The sequence below is a fragment of the Pelophylax lessonae genome (genome assembly GCF_965119305.1).
Source record: "Pelophylax lessonae genome assembly, chromosome: 4".
Taxonomy (NCBI): domain Eukaryota; kingdom Metazoa; phylum Chordata; class Amphibia; order Anura; family Ranidae; genus Pelophylax; species Pelophylax lessonae.
Genome location: NC_138771.1, coordinates 469,073,579 through 469,089,388, shown reverse-complemented (window position 1 = coordinate 469,089,388; position 15,810 = coordinate 469,073,579). Strand labels below are relative to the sequence as shown.

Sequence of the window (15,810 nt, the reverse complement as noted above, 5' to 3'; positions counted from 1 at the left end):
CCGACCAATGGCCTTAGTGATTGTTTTTGACTGACACCCGTTCTCTCCTACGACTGACTCTGTCGACACCCAATCGGATGCCAGCTTTCTTTTTACCTTGGGAAAGGCAATTGGGGGCGGGCGTGGTGCTCTTCAGCCAATGAAAATCCGACTGGCTTTTGACAGACGGCTGTTAGGTCTAATCGGTGGCGGCTGTCGATTTGCTGAGGGCGGGCGCTATGGCAGTCTCCCAGGACGAGGAGGCCGAGGATCGATACGCGAACGAGAAAATGGCGGCCGCGGCTGGTGCGCCTGGCTCGGGGGAGGGAGGAGGTGAAGCCGAGCCGGACAGCGAGCCGATTCCTGGCGAGAGGAGGCCGGCGGAGCTCGGCTGTGGTCCGGAGCAGCTCGGGCCAGAAAATGAGCCCTGTCCGCTTGAGGGGAGTGAGACCGGACACGCCGGAGAGGGGCTGCGGCAGCCTGGGGAGGAGGAGGAGTGTGCTGGGCCTGACCGGGCACAGGGGGCCTCACTATGGCCACCAGAGCTGGGCGGCCTGGCTCCCTCAGAGATGGACACTGGAGACTGCAGAATAGGGGAGTGTGACCTCCTCTCCACTCAGGAGCAAGAGGAACCTATGCAATTAGGGAAGGACTGGCCCTCAGCCCCCTGTCATGGAGCTCCACCATCTATAGACCCTGCCTTAATGGAAACTGGTGGGGAGATGACCTCTGCTGAGCTATTGCATCCCTCTAATATAGAGGAAATCACATCTGCACCCTTTCTGCTTCCCTCACAACTAGAGGACAGGGGATCTACATTGTCACCTCTCCAACCTATGATGGAGGAGCCAATGGATGAGGGATGCCTTTCTGCCCCAGGCTTCAGTGGACAATCCGCTAACGACCCAGCCTTCCCGGAACTGCACCTGGTTTCAGATGGTGAGACTGTCTTACTGGAGGTAGGGGACCCTCCAGAGCAAATAAGCCAGAGGCCTTCACCATCCCAGCCTACCCCAGTTCTAGAGGAATTGATATCTGTATTGTCCCCTACCCCTGTGATGGAGGAACCTAGATCTGCATATTCTCCCGCTCCTGGATCTACATCGTTTTCTACCCTTAATCTCGAGGAACCAAGACCTACGTCATCTCCTACCCCTGATCTCGAGGAGCTGAGATCTGCCCCATCTCCTACACCTGATCTCGAGGAGCTGAGATCTGCCCCATCTCCTACCCTTGATCTCGAGGAACCAAGATCTGCACCATCTCCTACCCCTGATCTTGAGGAGCTGAGATCTGCCCCATCTCCTACCCTTGATCTCGAGGAACCAAGATCTGCACCATCTCCTACCCCTGATCTCGAGGAGCTGAGATCTGCCCCATCTCCTACACCTGATCTCGAGGAGCTGAGATCTGCCCCATCTCCTACACCTGATCTCGAGGAGCTGAGATCTGCCCCATCTCCTACACCTGATCTCGAGGAGCTGAGATCTGCCCCATCACCTGATCTCGAGGAGCTGAGATCTGCCCCATCTCCTACTCTCGAGGAGCCGAGATCTGCACCATCTCCTACCCCTCATCTTGAGGAGCCGAGATCTGCACCATCTCCTACCCCTCATCTTGAGGAACCAAGCTCTGCACCATCTCCTACCCCTCATCTTGAGGAACCAAGCTCTGCACCATCTCCTACCCCTCATCTCGAGGAACCAATATCTGCACCATCTCCTACCCCTGATCTCGAGGAGCTGAGATCTGCACCATCTCCTACCCCTGATCATGAGCAGCCGAGACCTGCATTGCCTCCTACCCCAGTTATAGAGGAGCAGGGAACTTCATCCTCTCCTGCCCCTGACCTAGAGGAACCAATATCTATGTTATCTCCTCTTCCTAAACTAAAAGAACCAAGATCTACAGCCTCGCCTATCCCTGATCTAGCAGAACCAAGATCTTCAGCCTCACCTATCCCTGATCTAGCGGAAACCAGATCTAAAGACTCTCCTTCCCCCGATGTAGCGGAACCAATATCTACAGCCTCTCCTACCCCCGATGTAGCGGAACCAATATCTACAGCCTCTCCTACCCCCGATCTAGCGGAACCAAGATCTACAGCCTCTCCTACCCTTGATCTAGCGGAACTAAGATCTACAGCCTCTCCTACCCTTGATCTAGCGGAACCAAGATCTACAGCCTCTCCTACCCTTGATCTAGTGGAACCAAGATCTACAGCCTCTCCTACCCTTGATCTAGCGGAACCTAGATCTACAGCCTCTCCTACCCCCGATCTAGCGGAACCTAGATCTACAGCCTCTCCTACCCTTGATCTAGTGGAACCTAGACCTACAGCCTCTCCTACCCATGATCTAGCGGAACCAAGATCTACAGCCTTTCCTGCCCTTGATCTAGCGGAACCAAGATCTACAGCCTCTCCTACCCTTGATCTAGCGGAACCAAGATCTACAGCCTCTCCTACCCTTGATCTAGCGGAACCAAGATCTACAGCCTCTCCTACCCTTGATCTAGCGGAACCAAGATCTACAGCCTCTCCTTCCCTTGATCCAGCGGAACCAAGATCTACAGCCTCTCCTTCCCTTGATCCAGCGGAACCAAGATCTACAGCCTCTCCTTCCCTTGATCTAGCGGAACCAAGATCTACAGCCTCTCCTGCCCTTGATCTAGCGGAACCAAGATCTACAGCCTCTCCTACCCTTGATCTAGCGGAACCAAGATCTACAGCCTCTCCTTCCCTTGATCCAGCGGAACCAAGATCTACAGCCTCTCCTTCCCTTGATCCAGCGGAACCAAGATCTACAGCCTCTCCTTCCCTTGATCTAGCGGAACCAAGATCTACATTCTCTCCAACCCTTCATCTAGAGGTACTGAGATCTTTTACATTGCCTCAACTCCAGACCCCATCTGATCTGGTGTTTGCAGATGCCCAAGTAAAGCAGGGAGTAGATTCTGAATTACAGCAGCCATCCATGCTGGAGAGTCTGCTGCCAGAATCTGGACTTGAAGTCCAGGATGCACAGGAGAGGTCACCACAAGAGGTACAGTGCATAGAGGATTCTGCCCCTGTGAAGTTAATCTTGGATGCAGCTGCTGAGTCAGTGTTCGAAGTACAGGTAGTTCCTTCGGTAGAGGCAATGGACACGCAAGGACAAATATCGGAGGTGGTATTGCAGGTGGAGTCTGAACCTATGGAGGTGGTTATTGAAAATGAGCCAGCTCACAAGGTTGTACAAGAGCCTGCCTTGCAAGTGATACAAACATCTGTCCCTGAGGTTGTGTCCCTTATGGAGGACTCTATTTACGAGATACAGGAACCCTTCTCCGAGTTACCACTTCACAGTCCAGAGCCGCCTTCCACTGTGGTCAGCTCCGAGCCTGATGTGGTTTTGCATTTGCTGGAAAATCCCCCCATAGAATGCGTTGTCCCTGGATCAGTAACTCATTTGTCAGACTCTGTTCCTGAAATCAGAGATAGCGAAGCAGTTGGCAAGACTGTAGAGACAGTATGTAATGCAGTTCATGAGCCTTGCAAAGAAGGCCTTGATCTTTTTGAGCCCAAGATGGAGTGTGTGCCGGAACCATTACATAAGAAAATACAGCATGAACTGAACACTGTTTCTGTAGAGGAAAAAGTACTTGCTTTAGGTGTTGCTGAAATTAACCAAGGAGTGCATCCTGTAACTGAACAATGTACTGAACTTGGGGTAGAAGTAAAGCTTTTCTTACAACCAGTCCTAAAGACGTTGGATGAAGGGCCAAATAAAGAGGACTTAAGTAGTGGGTTTCATTTAGTATCCCATAGAACAGAATTAAAATCAGAGGAGACCTCCCTGCATGTGGTTTCCAAAGTAAAGTCTGTTTTGGAACCCGGGAACATTCAGATGTCCAGTAAAGTGGCTCTTGTGGAAACAGAGACTCCAGCAGACAGTGCAGTCACTACGCAACTAAAATCTTTGGAAAATGAGCTCCACTCTAACTGCATTCATTTTGTTACTGAGTCTAGCATAGAACCTAATTTGAAATGCACAGAAAAAGGGTCCATTGCTGGTGATGTTAAATGTGACCTGCTTTACAGGGACGCTAACCAAGAACTTAAATCTGTAGAGAAAATCGATCCCAATCCAGAATTTGAACACCAGCAGGTATCTAGGATTGCTTCTGATGCTGCACAGTTAAATGACTGTAGTGAATGGTGTCTGGAGGAGTCCAAGCTTTCCCCCATTGATCCTGTTGTGGAGGCATGTTTGGACAAGCATGATCAATGCAAAAGTCCTCTTGCTGTACCAGAGCAAACTGTTGCAATTGGTGGCATTGCTGATCTTTCACCTGGTTCAGAAGTTCAGGTTACGCTTGATCACATCATTCAGGATGCGTTGGTGGTTTCCTTCCGCCATGGAGACAGAATCTTCTCAGGGGTTCTAATGGATCTGTCTAAAAGGTATGAAAGGTATCTGGAACCTTGCTTTTAGGTAAAACAAAAAAATATGCAGATTTATATTTGGGCAATTTGAAAAGGAACTTCACTCTTGCACCCATCCCTCCCCATTTACTTATTTTCTGAGCACCATTGTCTTTAATGCTTCTTTCAGACGGCCGCTCAGTTTATTTCCTCCGTTCATTCACCTTTTTTATTACGGACACGGATGACACTTGTCATCCGCTCCGTATGTCCGCATATCATCCCATCCGTTTGCGGATGATATACGGACATAGTGTATGTCTATGGGATTGCGGATGTCAGTGGATGACACCGCTGACATCTGATTTTGCATCCTTTCCGTTTTTTAAACGGAGGAAAAATAGGGTTCTGTTCCGTTCCAAAAAACGGACCAGAACTGAAAGGACGCAAATCGGATGTCAGAGGATGGTATTCCGCTGACATCCACAATCCCATTGACATGCATTATGTCCGTATATCATCCGCAAGCGGATGTGGTGATATATACGGAACGCCCGTGTGAAAGGGGCCTTAGTCACTCACCTGTCCAGCGAATCCAGCATAGTCTCACTGCAATTCGCTGTTCAGGTGACCTGGGTCCTCTTCTGTGTTTGTGACCTTTAGTCATTGGGAGCTGGCTGTCTCTTCCAGGTTCAGGCAGATGGCACTCAATGACATGCACAGCTCTGGCCACTCTGTCTACTTTTGAAGCCTCCCGCACTATAACTGTTGCTTCCTGCAATATGATTGGAATATCCCAGGAAACTGTAGGAGCAGGGGCATGTCATTCTTACCTAGATGAGAATGGGGGGGATGGGCTGAAAAGGAAACAGAAAATAAGGCTTTATCGAACAGCGGCAGGATTGCATTGCATGGGGTAAAAGTGTGTAATTTTTAGACTGAGGGTCTGCTTTTAAAAATTATTAGGGCTCATCTTTTACTACTGTGGCCGATCTCCATGTAAAGGGTATTAATAAATAAGCCAGGGGTTTGTTTGTGTATATATAATATATATATTATATAATATTTATTTTTTTTGCATATAATAAAGATCACGATTTGTGGAGCAACATGATCTTTCACATTTATACCAAAAAATTGGGCTAACTTTACTATTTTTTTTTTTTTTGCATTTGCAATGCATTTTTATGCACTGAAGTGTATTTTTCCCAAAAAATTGCGTTTGAAAGACCGCTACGCAAATACAGTGACATAAAATATTGCAACGATCGCCATTTTTTTTTTTTTTCTTCATTTGTGTGTGTGTGTGTGTGTGTGTGTGTGTGTGTAATGTATGGGGTTCTAAGTAATTTTCTAGCAAAAAAATACTGATTTTAATTTTGAAGCAACTACTGTCAGAAAAAGGCTTAGTCCTTAAGAGGTTAAACTGCTCTCACTTAGAAGTTTATTCCTTTGATCTAAAAGAACAAAATGATACATTGTGTTTTAGTGCCGGTTCACACTGATGCGATGCGGGAACACTGCGAATATATCTGCATGTTCCTGCATCGCATTTGCAGCACAGGCAGTTCGCACTGCCATATGCAATACGTTGGGGGTGTGAATTAAAAGCCAATGACACCCCCAGCTCGATTGCATATTGCAGTGCGATCTGACAGTTCGCACAGAATGGGATCGCACTGGTGTGAACCACAATGCGATCCGATTCTGCTGCGGACCAAAAAAAGGGTTGTGTGTGTGTTCACTGCAATTGCAGTGCGAATTCAGCCATACAAACTGTATGGCTGAATTTGCACTGCACAGACATCGCATGTAATTTTAGGAGTAGTGCGCTCCGAATTACATGCGATCTTTGTGATCGCATCAGTGTGAACCGGCACTTACAGTTCTCCCAGCCTTGGCAATGTTAATAAACATTTTCTGGAGGCTTTTTTTTTTCACAGCTGTGAGTGAACTCTGCTCTGTATGAATCGAGGACATGCCATTTTAAGATCGTGGGGGGGGGGGGGGGGGTGAACTACAATTTTTTGTTTCTTTTTAATCGATCATGCAGCTCTAGTGTGAGTGTGTGTGTGTGTGTGTGTGTGTGTGTGTGTGTGTGTGTATATGTGTGTATATATTAGGCTTGTGACGGTATCAGATTTTCATGCTGCGATTAATTGATTAAGGTTTTGCCACGGTATACGGTATTATCACGGTGTTCTATTATTAAATTTAAATTATTAAATTTCCACCTCACTTCAATTTTCATTGCTGAATTTAGGGGCTTTGGTTCACTTATGCACATTATTATATAGTCAGTCAGTACAGACTCTGTGAACCAGGCCTAAAATAGGTCATCAAGCAGTGTCTGGCCTAACTGGTGATAACTGGTCCTGGCGCTCGGCTCCGATCCGATGGCCTGGTCATTAAGAGGGCAAATCCTTGTGGTCAAGAAGTGGTTAAACCTGAAGGAGGTGTTGTTTATAAATTACTTTACTATTGCTTTAGGCCTGGTTCACATGTATGCGGGTTGGTGGTTCACATGTATGCGGGTTGGCGGTTCACATGTATGCGGGTTGGCGGCCCACATTTGCACAGGCATAGCAGCCCATTGATGTGAATGGGCTTGAGCTGCTATGCCTGCGTTTTCAGCTGAAAAAAGGTGCATGCAGAATTTAAAAAAATGCAGTGGCCATGAAATCCATCCTTCTTTTGCACCATGCGACTTACCTGCCGTTGCTGCACACGCAAACTGTTTTTAAATGCCGTGCCCACGTATACAAAAAATGCAGAAAGCTTGCCAGAGCAGGAACTGCAGGTTAGTCGCATGGTGCAAAAGCAGGATGGATTTCAAGGCCACTGAATTTTAAAAAAATGCTGCATGCACCTTTTTTCTGCGGAAAATGAGGGCATAGCAGCCCGTTCAAATCAATGGGCTGCTATGCCTGTGCAAATGTGGGCCGCCAACCCGCATACATGTGAACCGCCAACCCGCATACATGTGAACCGCCAACCCGCATACATGTGAACCGCCAACCCGCATACATGTGAACCAGGCCTAAAGCAATAGTAAAGTCATTAATAGATAAAAACACCGGTCCTCCTGCAGGTTTAACCACTTCTGGATCGCAAGGATTTGCCCCTTTAAAGACCAGGCCATCGGATCAGAGCGCCAGGACCAGTCATCACCAGGTAGGCCAGACACGGCTTGATGGCTATATAATAATGTAATGTGGGCTGCTATGCGTGTGTGTGTATGTATGTATGTGTGTGTGTGTATATATATATATATATATATATATATATATATATATATATATATATATATATATATATATATATATATATATATATATTAGCGCTGCACGATTCTGGCCAAAATGAGAATCACGATTTTTTAGCTTGGAATAAAGATCACGATTCTCTGTAACAAAAAAAAAAAAAAAATTGGGATAACTTTACTGTTACGTTTTTTTTTTTTTTTTTTTATTCATTAAAGTCTATTAATTGCGTTTGAAAGACTGCTGCGCAAATACAGTGTGACATAAAATATTACAACAATCGCCATTTTTTTCTGTAGGGTCTCTGCTAAAAAAATATATAAAATGTTTGGGGGTTCTAAGTACTTTTCTAGCAAAAAAAAAACTGATTTTAACTTGCAAGCAACAAGTGTCAGAAAAAGGTCCAGTCTTTAAGAGGTTAAACTTCCTTTCTCCCTGGCAGAGGGAAGGAAAAGATACAAATGTAATCATTTTTGTTTATAGTTACTGGGAGAGCTGTGTGAGTGAATGAGTCATCCAGCTCACTGAAATGTATCAATTCACAAGTCAGACCCAGGAGCAGAGAAACTCGGTATTTTAAAAATGCCACAATAATACCGTGGCTATGCAATACCGCGATATATCGAATTACCGAAAACCGGCATATGTCTAGCGCACACACACACACACACACACACACACACACACCTTACATTTTTGTAAATAGTTATTACATCTTTTCATGTGACAACACTGAAGAAATGACAACGCTTTGCTACAATGTAAAGTAGTGAGTGTACAGCTTGTATAACAGTGTACATTTGCCCTCAAAATAATTTAACTCGCAGCCATTAATGTCTAAACTGCTGGCAACAAAAGTGAGTACACCCCTAAGTGGAAATGTCCAAATTGGGCCCAAAGTATCAGTATTTTGTGTAGTCATCATTTTTTTCCAGCACTGCCTTAACCTTCTTAGGCATGGAGTTCACCAGAGCTTCACAGGTTGCCACTGAAGTCCTCTTCCACTCCTCCTTGACCACATCAGAGCTGGTGGATGTTAGAGACCTTGCGCTCCTCCATCTTCCGTTTGAGGATGCCCCACAGATGCTCCAATAGGGTTAAGTTCTGGAGACATGCTTGGTCAGTCCATAACCTTTACCCTCAGCTTCTTTAGCAAGGCAGTGGTCTTCTTGAAGGTGTATTTGAGGTCATTCCCATGTTGAAATACTTCCCTGCAGCCCAGTCTCCAAAGGGAGGGGAGGACAGCCATGCAGACCAATTTCATGCAGTGTGCGGCGTATGGTCTGAGTACTGACAGACTGACCTCCCACCCCTTCAACCTCTGCAGCAATCGTACATCTATTACCCAAAGACAACCTCTGGATATGACGCTGAGCACGTGCACTCAACTTCTTTGGTCAACGTTGGCAAGGCCTGTTCTGAGTGGAACCTGTCCTGTTAAACCGCTGTATGGACTTGACCACCATGCTACAGCTCAGTTTCAGGGTCTTGGCAATCTTCTTATAACCTAGGCCATCTTTATGTAGAGCAACAATTCTTATTTCAGATCCTCAGAGTTCTTTGCCGTGAGGTGCCATGTTGAACTTCCAGTGACCAGTATGAGAGAGTGAGAGCGATAACACCAAATTTAACACACCTGAGACCTTGTAACACTAACGAGTCACATGACACCCGGGAGGGAAAAAGGCTAATTGACCCCATTTTAGACATTTTCACTTTTGGACATTTTCATTGCCGGCTGTTTAGACGTGAATGGCTGTTAGTTACTTTGAGGGTACAGCAAATATACAAGCTGTACACTCACTACTTTACATTGTAGCAAAGTGTCGTCATTTCTTCAGTGTTGTCACATGAAAAGATATAAAAAATATTTACAAAAATGTGAGAGGTGTACTCACTTTTGTGAGATACTGTATAATAAAATTTAGGGGGCTGCTTGCCATTTAAAAACTTAGTGCAGTGTTCCACAGTTCTCTAAGGTTTCTTCAGCAAAGTTTGTGTTCCTTATTTGCAGGGAATGATTCTACAAATGTGTATAGTCCTGGCAAATAAAGCCACTGATTGTAACAAGGGTGAGGTTATACATTAACAGATTAGTTTGTGTGACTAATAATAGACATTTAAGGGCCTGTTCACACCAAGTGCGGTGGGACTGCATTGGCCGGCTATTCCAGCGCAGTTCCCCTGCAAGACCAAACAAAATGTGCCTATTTGCCCGATTCACACCACTGCATTGCTATGGTGTTTGGGGTGTATGCGCTGAAAACAGCAGGCTGTATTTTTAAATTTTTTTTTTTTTTGTAGTTTGTTCAATGCGAGGCAGGCAATCAGCTGGCTCGCACTGTGCGGGGACCAATAAAATTGTACAATGTCACTGTATGACAATTTTAAGCGGTTGTATCCCCTGTGTGTAAAAAAAAAAAAAAAAAAAAAAAAAAAAAAAAAAAAACACCCTGCAGGACAAATGGCATAATGTGCTAGTATGCATCGCATACTAGCACATTATGAAATACCTTAGAACGAAGCTCCGACACGGTCACCTGGACACCGTTGCGGGAGCTGACATGTTCCCTCAGTGTCTCTTCTGGGTTCGGCGACTTTGGCGCTGTAAGTGGCCGGAGCCGCGATGATGTCACTCCTGCGAATGCACGCGGGAGTACTGAAGGTCCGGCAAGATACGCCGGACCTTCAGATTGCATGCGCCGCTGGTGTCAGCGGCTGCATGCAGGGTGAATATCTCCTAAACCGTGCATATTTTACCTACAGGAAAGCCTTATCGGCTTCCCTGCAGTTAAAAATTAAAAAGCGGAATATACTACCGCTTTAACAAGGGGAGGAAAAAAAACCTATGCAATGTGCCATGATCGGTGCATTGACACTAGTTATCCTGCCACATTGCACTGTGCCCTGAGAACTTGTTTTGCCACTTGTACCATCCCCAATACCACTTTGGACCACCCACTGTGTATTTACGTCGCTACTTTGACGTTGAATCCAATTTTTTTGGCTGCCATAACCCTGGTATTATTATTTTTTTTTTTTACACAGCAGGCATGCCACTTTAGCATAAAAGTGGCCCCCAGCGACGGATTCACCACGGGATCACTTTTTTATTATGGGCGGGTGGAGAGGTGCCCACCCCTTCCCATCATTTCCCCCGCTTACTGGAGCTGTCGGTAGCGGGGAAACCGATCCTATGTGCTGATGGGCAGGAAGTCGAGTGAGGGCAAGATGGCCCCCACTCAACTCTGTGCCCTTGGAGGCCCGGAGCGACGTCAAACGTCCCCTCCGGCCTTAAAGTATTATTATTTATTATTATTAATTATTTATTTATTTTTGCTTTTAAGTGTAGATGTGAGATCTGAGGTCTTTTTGACCCCAGATATCACATTAAGGGCTCTTTCACACGGGCGATCCGATCAGATCCGCCTGTCAGTTTTTTAGGCGGATCTGATCGGATCCTCTATGCAGCTCTATGGGGCAGCGGATGTCAGCGGAGACACCTCTGCTTGCACCCGCTGCCATCCGTATCCGATCCTGTCCGTGAAATCTGGACGGATGGAAACCCTATTTTTCCATCCGTTCAGTGATCGGATGAGAGCGGACAGGTGGTCCGCTCTCATCCGATCCCCCATAGAGAGCAGCGGGAGCTGTGACACCTCCCTCTCCGCTCTGCAAACGGAGACGGAGCTGTCATCCGCCGGCTCAGCGGGGATCGACGGATCGATTCCCGCTGAGCAGCACGGATCCGCCTACGGAGGCGGACCATATGAAAGAGCCCTAAAGAGGACCTGTCCTGCTTATTTCTATGACAGGGGATGTTTACATAACTTGCACTAGGAATAAAAGTGATCAAAATTTTTTTTTTTTTTTTTTTAAAGGGACAGTGTAAAAAACAAAAAAAAAAAACATTTAAAGACAGATTTTTGACTTGCAAATAAACAAGTATCAGAAATAGGTCTGGTCCTTCAGTGATTAAGCTGCAAAGACAGACAGACCAGGTAGTACAGATTGTCCCACCTGTTGTGTTTGAGGGCTGTACCACCAATGACCATGACCTATTCAGGTGAATTTGGCCATACTGCAATAGCCCAGCAACCAGCGGTTGCAGTCCTTTGGTGCCACATTTACAGGGCTGACGCTAGTGCCAGCCAAATACTGATCAAAATTGGGCCGGTTCCTATTGATCCATTTATGGGCAGGTTGGTTTTACTGAAGTCTTATCTGTGGATCGACTTCAGTACAACCAGCCTGTCTGGGTTTTTTCGTTCCAATAGCCGTAAGCAGTGATCATTGTATTCTCAGAGCGAGGAAACCTCCTGCTGTCTGAACACAATAGCTCCATGGGAGGGATTCCCCCATCAACACGAATGCCTGGTACACATGGGCCAAATATTGGTTGGTTTAACAGAAACCGTCTGACATTTGGCCCATGTTTAATGCAGCCTGTCTGGCTTTTGTAGAACAGGTCTGCCAATAGCTCAGTGGAAGATCGCTGTACTAAAATCGCATAGTTTGTATAGCGACCTCCTCCCAAACTCAGTGTGTACCAGGCATAACTGTGTTGATGGGGGTAATCAAGCAATTTGCTTTCCTTAAACCTGTTCAAGAAAAGAAAATTGCATAATGTATGGCCTGCCTAAGTTTGCAAACTAAAGCCTCGTACACATGATCAGATTATCGGACAAATTTTCTTTATTTTTATTGTTGCATGCTAGTCTCATATGGAAAGTGAAGAGGTTACATTCATACGAAAATTCTTCTTCAACTTCAGAAGTGATGTCATGTGTTGAATTGTTTTGTATGTATTCTTTAGTATCTGAGCATGCCTAGTTTTGCTCTTATGTTTTTTTTCAGATGTAAAATTACCTTAAGGCCTCATGCACACTGAGTGTTTTTAAACGCTGCTGTTAGGGGCGCCTGGCGTTTTTTTTCCCCCTCCAAACACCCCTGCATATTAGCCTATGTGTCCATGCACAGGTAGGCGTTTAGGAGGCAGAAAAAAACCGCCATTGCCAGCGAATCCAGAAGGAGCTGTGTTTTGGCAGAAAAAATGCTAAACACTAGGCGCATCAAGTGCTTGAGCGTTAATTTCAGTTACCCCAATTAATTATTCTGGCCAAAAGAATTAATGCCCAAGCGCCTGCTGCGTCTAAATGCGTCTAGACTAGTTTACAAGCATCAAGGATTTTTTGGGCCAAAATGCTGCTGCCAGGAGGAAAGAGCAAATGCCCTGTGTGCATGAGGCCTAATGCATTTTCTAACAGAAGGTAAAAAAAAAACTCCCCACTACCTAATCTACCCACCCCCATTCCTAAACAGTTACCTGACTGAGTCACAGATCCAGCTGCATACAATGCTCCTTTCACTTTCTGCTTTCATAGATAAAGCCAACAGCGGGAGCCATAGACTCCTGTGGCTGTCAGTCAAACTTCTGCTAAGAGGAAATGGGTGTGGCTTACTGGCGCTGTGTATATCTATAGATGTACACAGCCCAGCTCAGAAGCTTGCTTGCATGGGTGCCTCGTTAGCACCGGGCTTGCTGATGGGGCACCCATAGAAAAGAGGAGCAGACTGTCGGGGGGGCGTAAAAAGAATAGGTAAGAGACTGGTCTCTGCAGTATTCTACAGAGCAGATAAATATCCTCATATTTTTTTATAATAACAATATATTTTTTTTTTATAAAAATAAAAAAAATGTATCCTTCACTACCACTTTAACCGCAGAGAGCCTCCCTGCAAGAGATTCCCCTCCCGGCTGGCTGGTGATGTAACACCTCTGACTCCACCAATCAGAGGAAGCTTTGTATTCATCAATAGAATACATCGCTCCCTCTGAGCGGTTGAGTGCCTCTGCTGTGTTCCAGGTATGAGACAGGAAGTCTCGGGTCACACCCGGAACGCAGTTCATTATCCTGTATGTAGCCGCAGGTACATACAGTTTATACCGCACATCCAGCGGCCTCACAGGTTAGTAAGGAACGTAGTTTGTTAGTTTTGGCCAGCTTGGCCCGAATGAGCTATGTAAATAGTTTGAAAAGCAGGAGTTCTTCTTTAAGGCCTCATTAACATGGCAATACAGCTGTAAACATTTTACGGATTATTAAGTCAAGGACTTCCTTGTAATGATCAGAGTTTTGAGGGAGGGGAGTCTTTAATTCATAAAATTGTCCTGTTTTCTCAGTGCTATACATGTATATGCATATCTTAAAATGCACATTTTTGGTTGGATTCAAATGCAGTGCATGTTTACGTATCTGTGTGATGTCTTCATTAAAAATAATAGGGCTGCTTTCAGATCTGTAAAATTAAAGGATAAGTTTACCTTTGGAACATGCCTACAGCCTCTCAACCACCCTCACATCTTCCTCATCCCTGGGATCATTCCCCACACCCGCTGTCACAATTTAAAACAGTGCTGTCATGCAGGGCTCTGTCCACACAGCCACGTGTGAATGAGCTAAAAGTACTGTCGGCCTCTGCGGCTGGGACTTCATTCACAAAGGCAGATTTTGGTAAGCAGTTTCTATTCTTGGTGGTGAAACTAGCTCCATGCACTCAGTGTGTGCCAAGATCTGTGGCTAGCTTTGCATCCTGTATAAATCAATGGTCAGTGCCGCTGCTGTACACATGTAACCACTCATCTGAGCGGTTGCATGCATTTAGGGGATTTGACCAGCCTTGAATGCGGACAGTCTGACCCAAGGGATGACGTTCCTGGCTGCATACAATAGGTGTTCGTTAGTCAGTGGCTGTTTGGACCTGGTGCGACCCTTCTGTAGAAGGCACATAGTATGTGGATAAGGGGGTCTAACATACATTTTTTTGCAGTAACAAGGGGGGAATTGACTTAAATTCACACTTGAGATCTGCTTTAAGGGCTCATCACAGGGACAGAGGGGTTTATGGTTTTCCTGAGCTGCATGCAGGCAGCCTTTGTTGTGTACCCATCCTTGCATACCTTGTCAAACTCAAATGGGGAGTCCCTACAGCTGCTGTGTCTCCATTGACTGACACACTGGTTCAGAAATGTAAACCACAGCTCTTCAAGCTGTATGGGCCTCTGAACCAGTGTGAATGACCTTGAATTCTCAATTTCACATGTATCTCAGCATATTGTATACTAACCTACAGTAGTCAGGCTTGCTTTGATGTAGGTTGGCCTAGTTTGGCATACACTATGCAAGCTGGCATACTTCAGAGACTTCCTTGTCACTAAAATGAGATTCAGATTTTGTAATGTTAAAGGAATGGCTGAATCTCCTGTGTGTCAAGAGAGTAGCATCTTCTGATGTGCTCAGTTTAGGCCAGAACCCTGCTGTTCAGCATACAGGCCACCGTGCGGCGCTGTCAAGGCAATTACATTAGGACTTTAGCAAATATTTGGTTCTCTTTCAAATTAAACGCTAAGAGCAATGATGACTTTTAGACAAGTGCTGCTGTGATTTTTGCAGATTATTTCTACTGTTTGGAAAGTGAGCAGGAGTATTTTGTAACTAGTGTAGGGTATGTGAGTAGGAGTGCTTTAGGACCAGGTCAGGGTATGTCCTCTCAAAAAAAATGCAAGGTAAGTAAGATCCCTTCATGTACTCCCCTCTGCTTATTTATGCTCAAGAAAGCCTTATTAAAGGGGAGCTCCAACCAAAAGGGGAAGTTTCCGCTTTAAGGGGAGCGGATACCTAATTTTGCCCAGGCGATCCAATCGTAAGTTCTCCTCTCCTCCTCCCTCCCTGCAGTCTTCTGGGACACCTCACAGGCCCCAGAAGACTGCCGGACCATTCAGCAGGCGCAGCGTGACTCAAGTTGCCACAGCTGGATGCCCACAGTTGAAAAGTCAAGGAAAGGAGAGGGGGAGAGAAGCGACTGTTCGGATGACCACGTCCCTGGATTCTAGGATAGGTAAGTGTTTATTGAAAGTCAGTTGCTACACTTTTTTTTTTTTTTTTTTTTTTTGTAGCTGCTGACTTTTAATGACAAAAACTGGATAAACCATATCTACAAACGCCCTAACTTGGGTGTGTATTTCAATACACCAATTTGCACCCAGCATAAAAACGTCTGTGGTGTGGTGGATGGCAAGCCTCTTTCTGGATTGGACTGCACTTTATGGACTGTTTCTGAATTATTGGTCTCACGACTTTTATCTCACCTACATGGGACTAT

The 15,810-nt window shown here is 45.7% G+C and overlaps 1 protein-coding gene across 1 annotated transcript in view; it reads left to right on the top strand.

Moving 5' to 3' along the window:
• The first annotated feature begins 217 nt into the window (after positions 1-217).
• Positions 218-15,810, top strand: part of PWWP2A (PWWP domain containing 2A) — a 51,452-nt gene continuing 35,859 nt past the window's right edge. The window contains exons 1-3 of the mRNA XM_082253632.1: positions 218-1,120; positions 1,271-1,343; positions 1,761-4,423. Coding sequence (XP_082109758.1) covers positions 219-1,120; positions 1,271-1,343; positions 1,761-4,423 — 3,638 coding nt within the window. The 5' untranslated portion in view covers position 218. The remainder of the gene's footprint in view (positions 1,121-1,270; positions 1,344-1,760; positions 4,424-15,810) is intronic.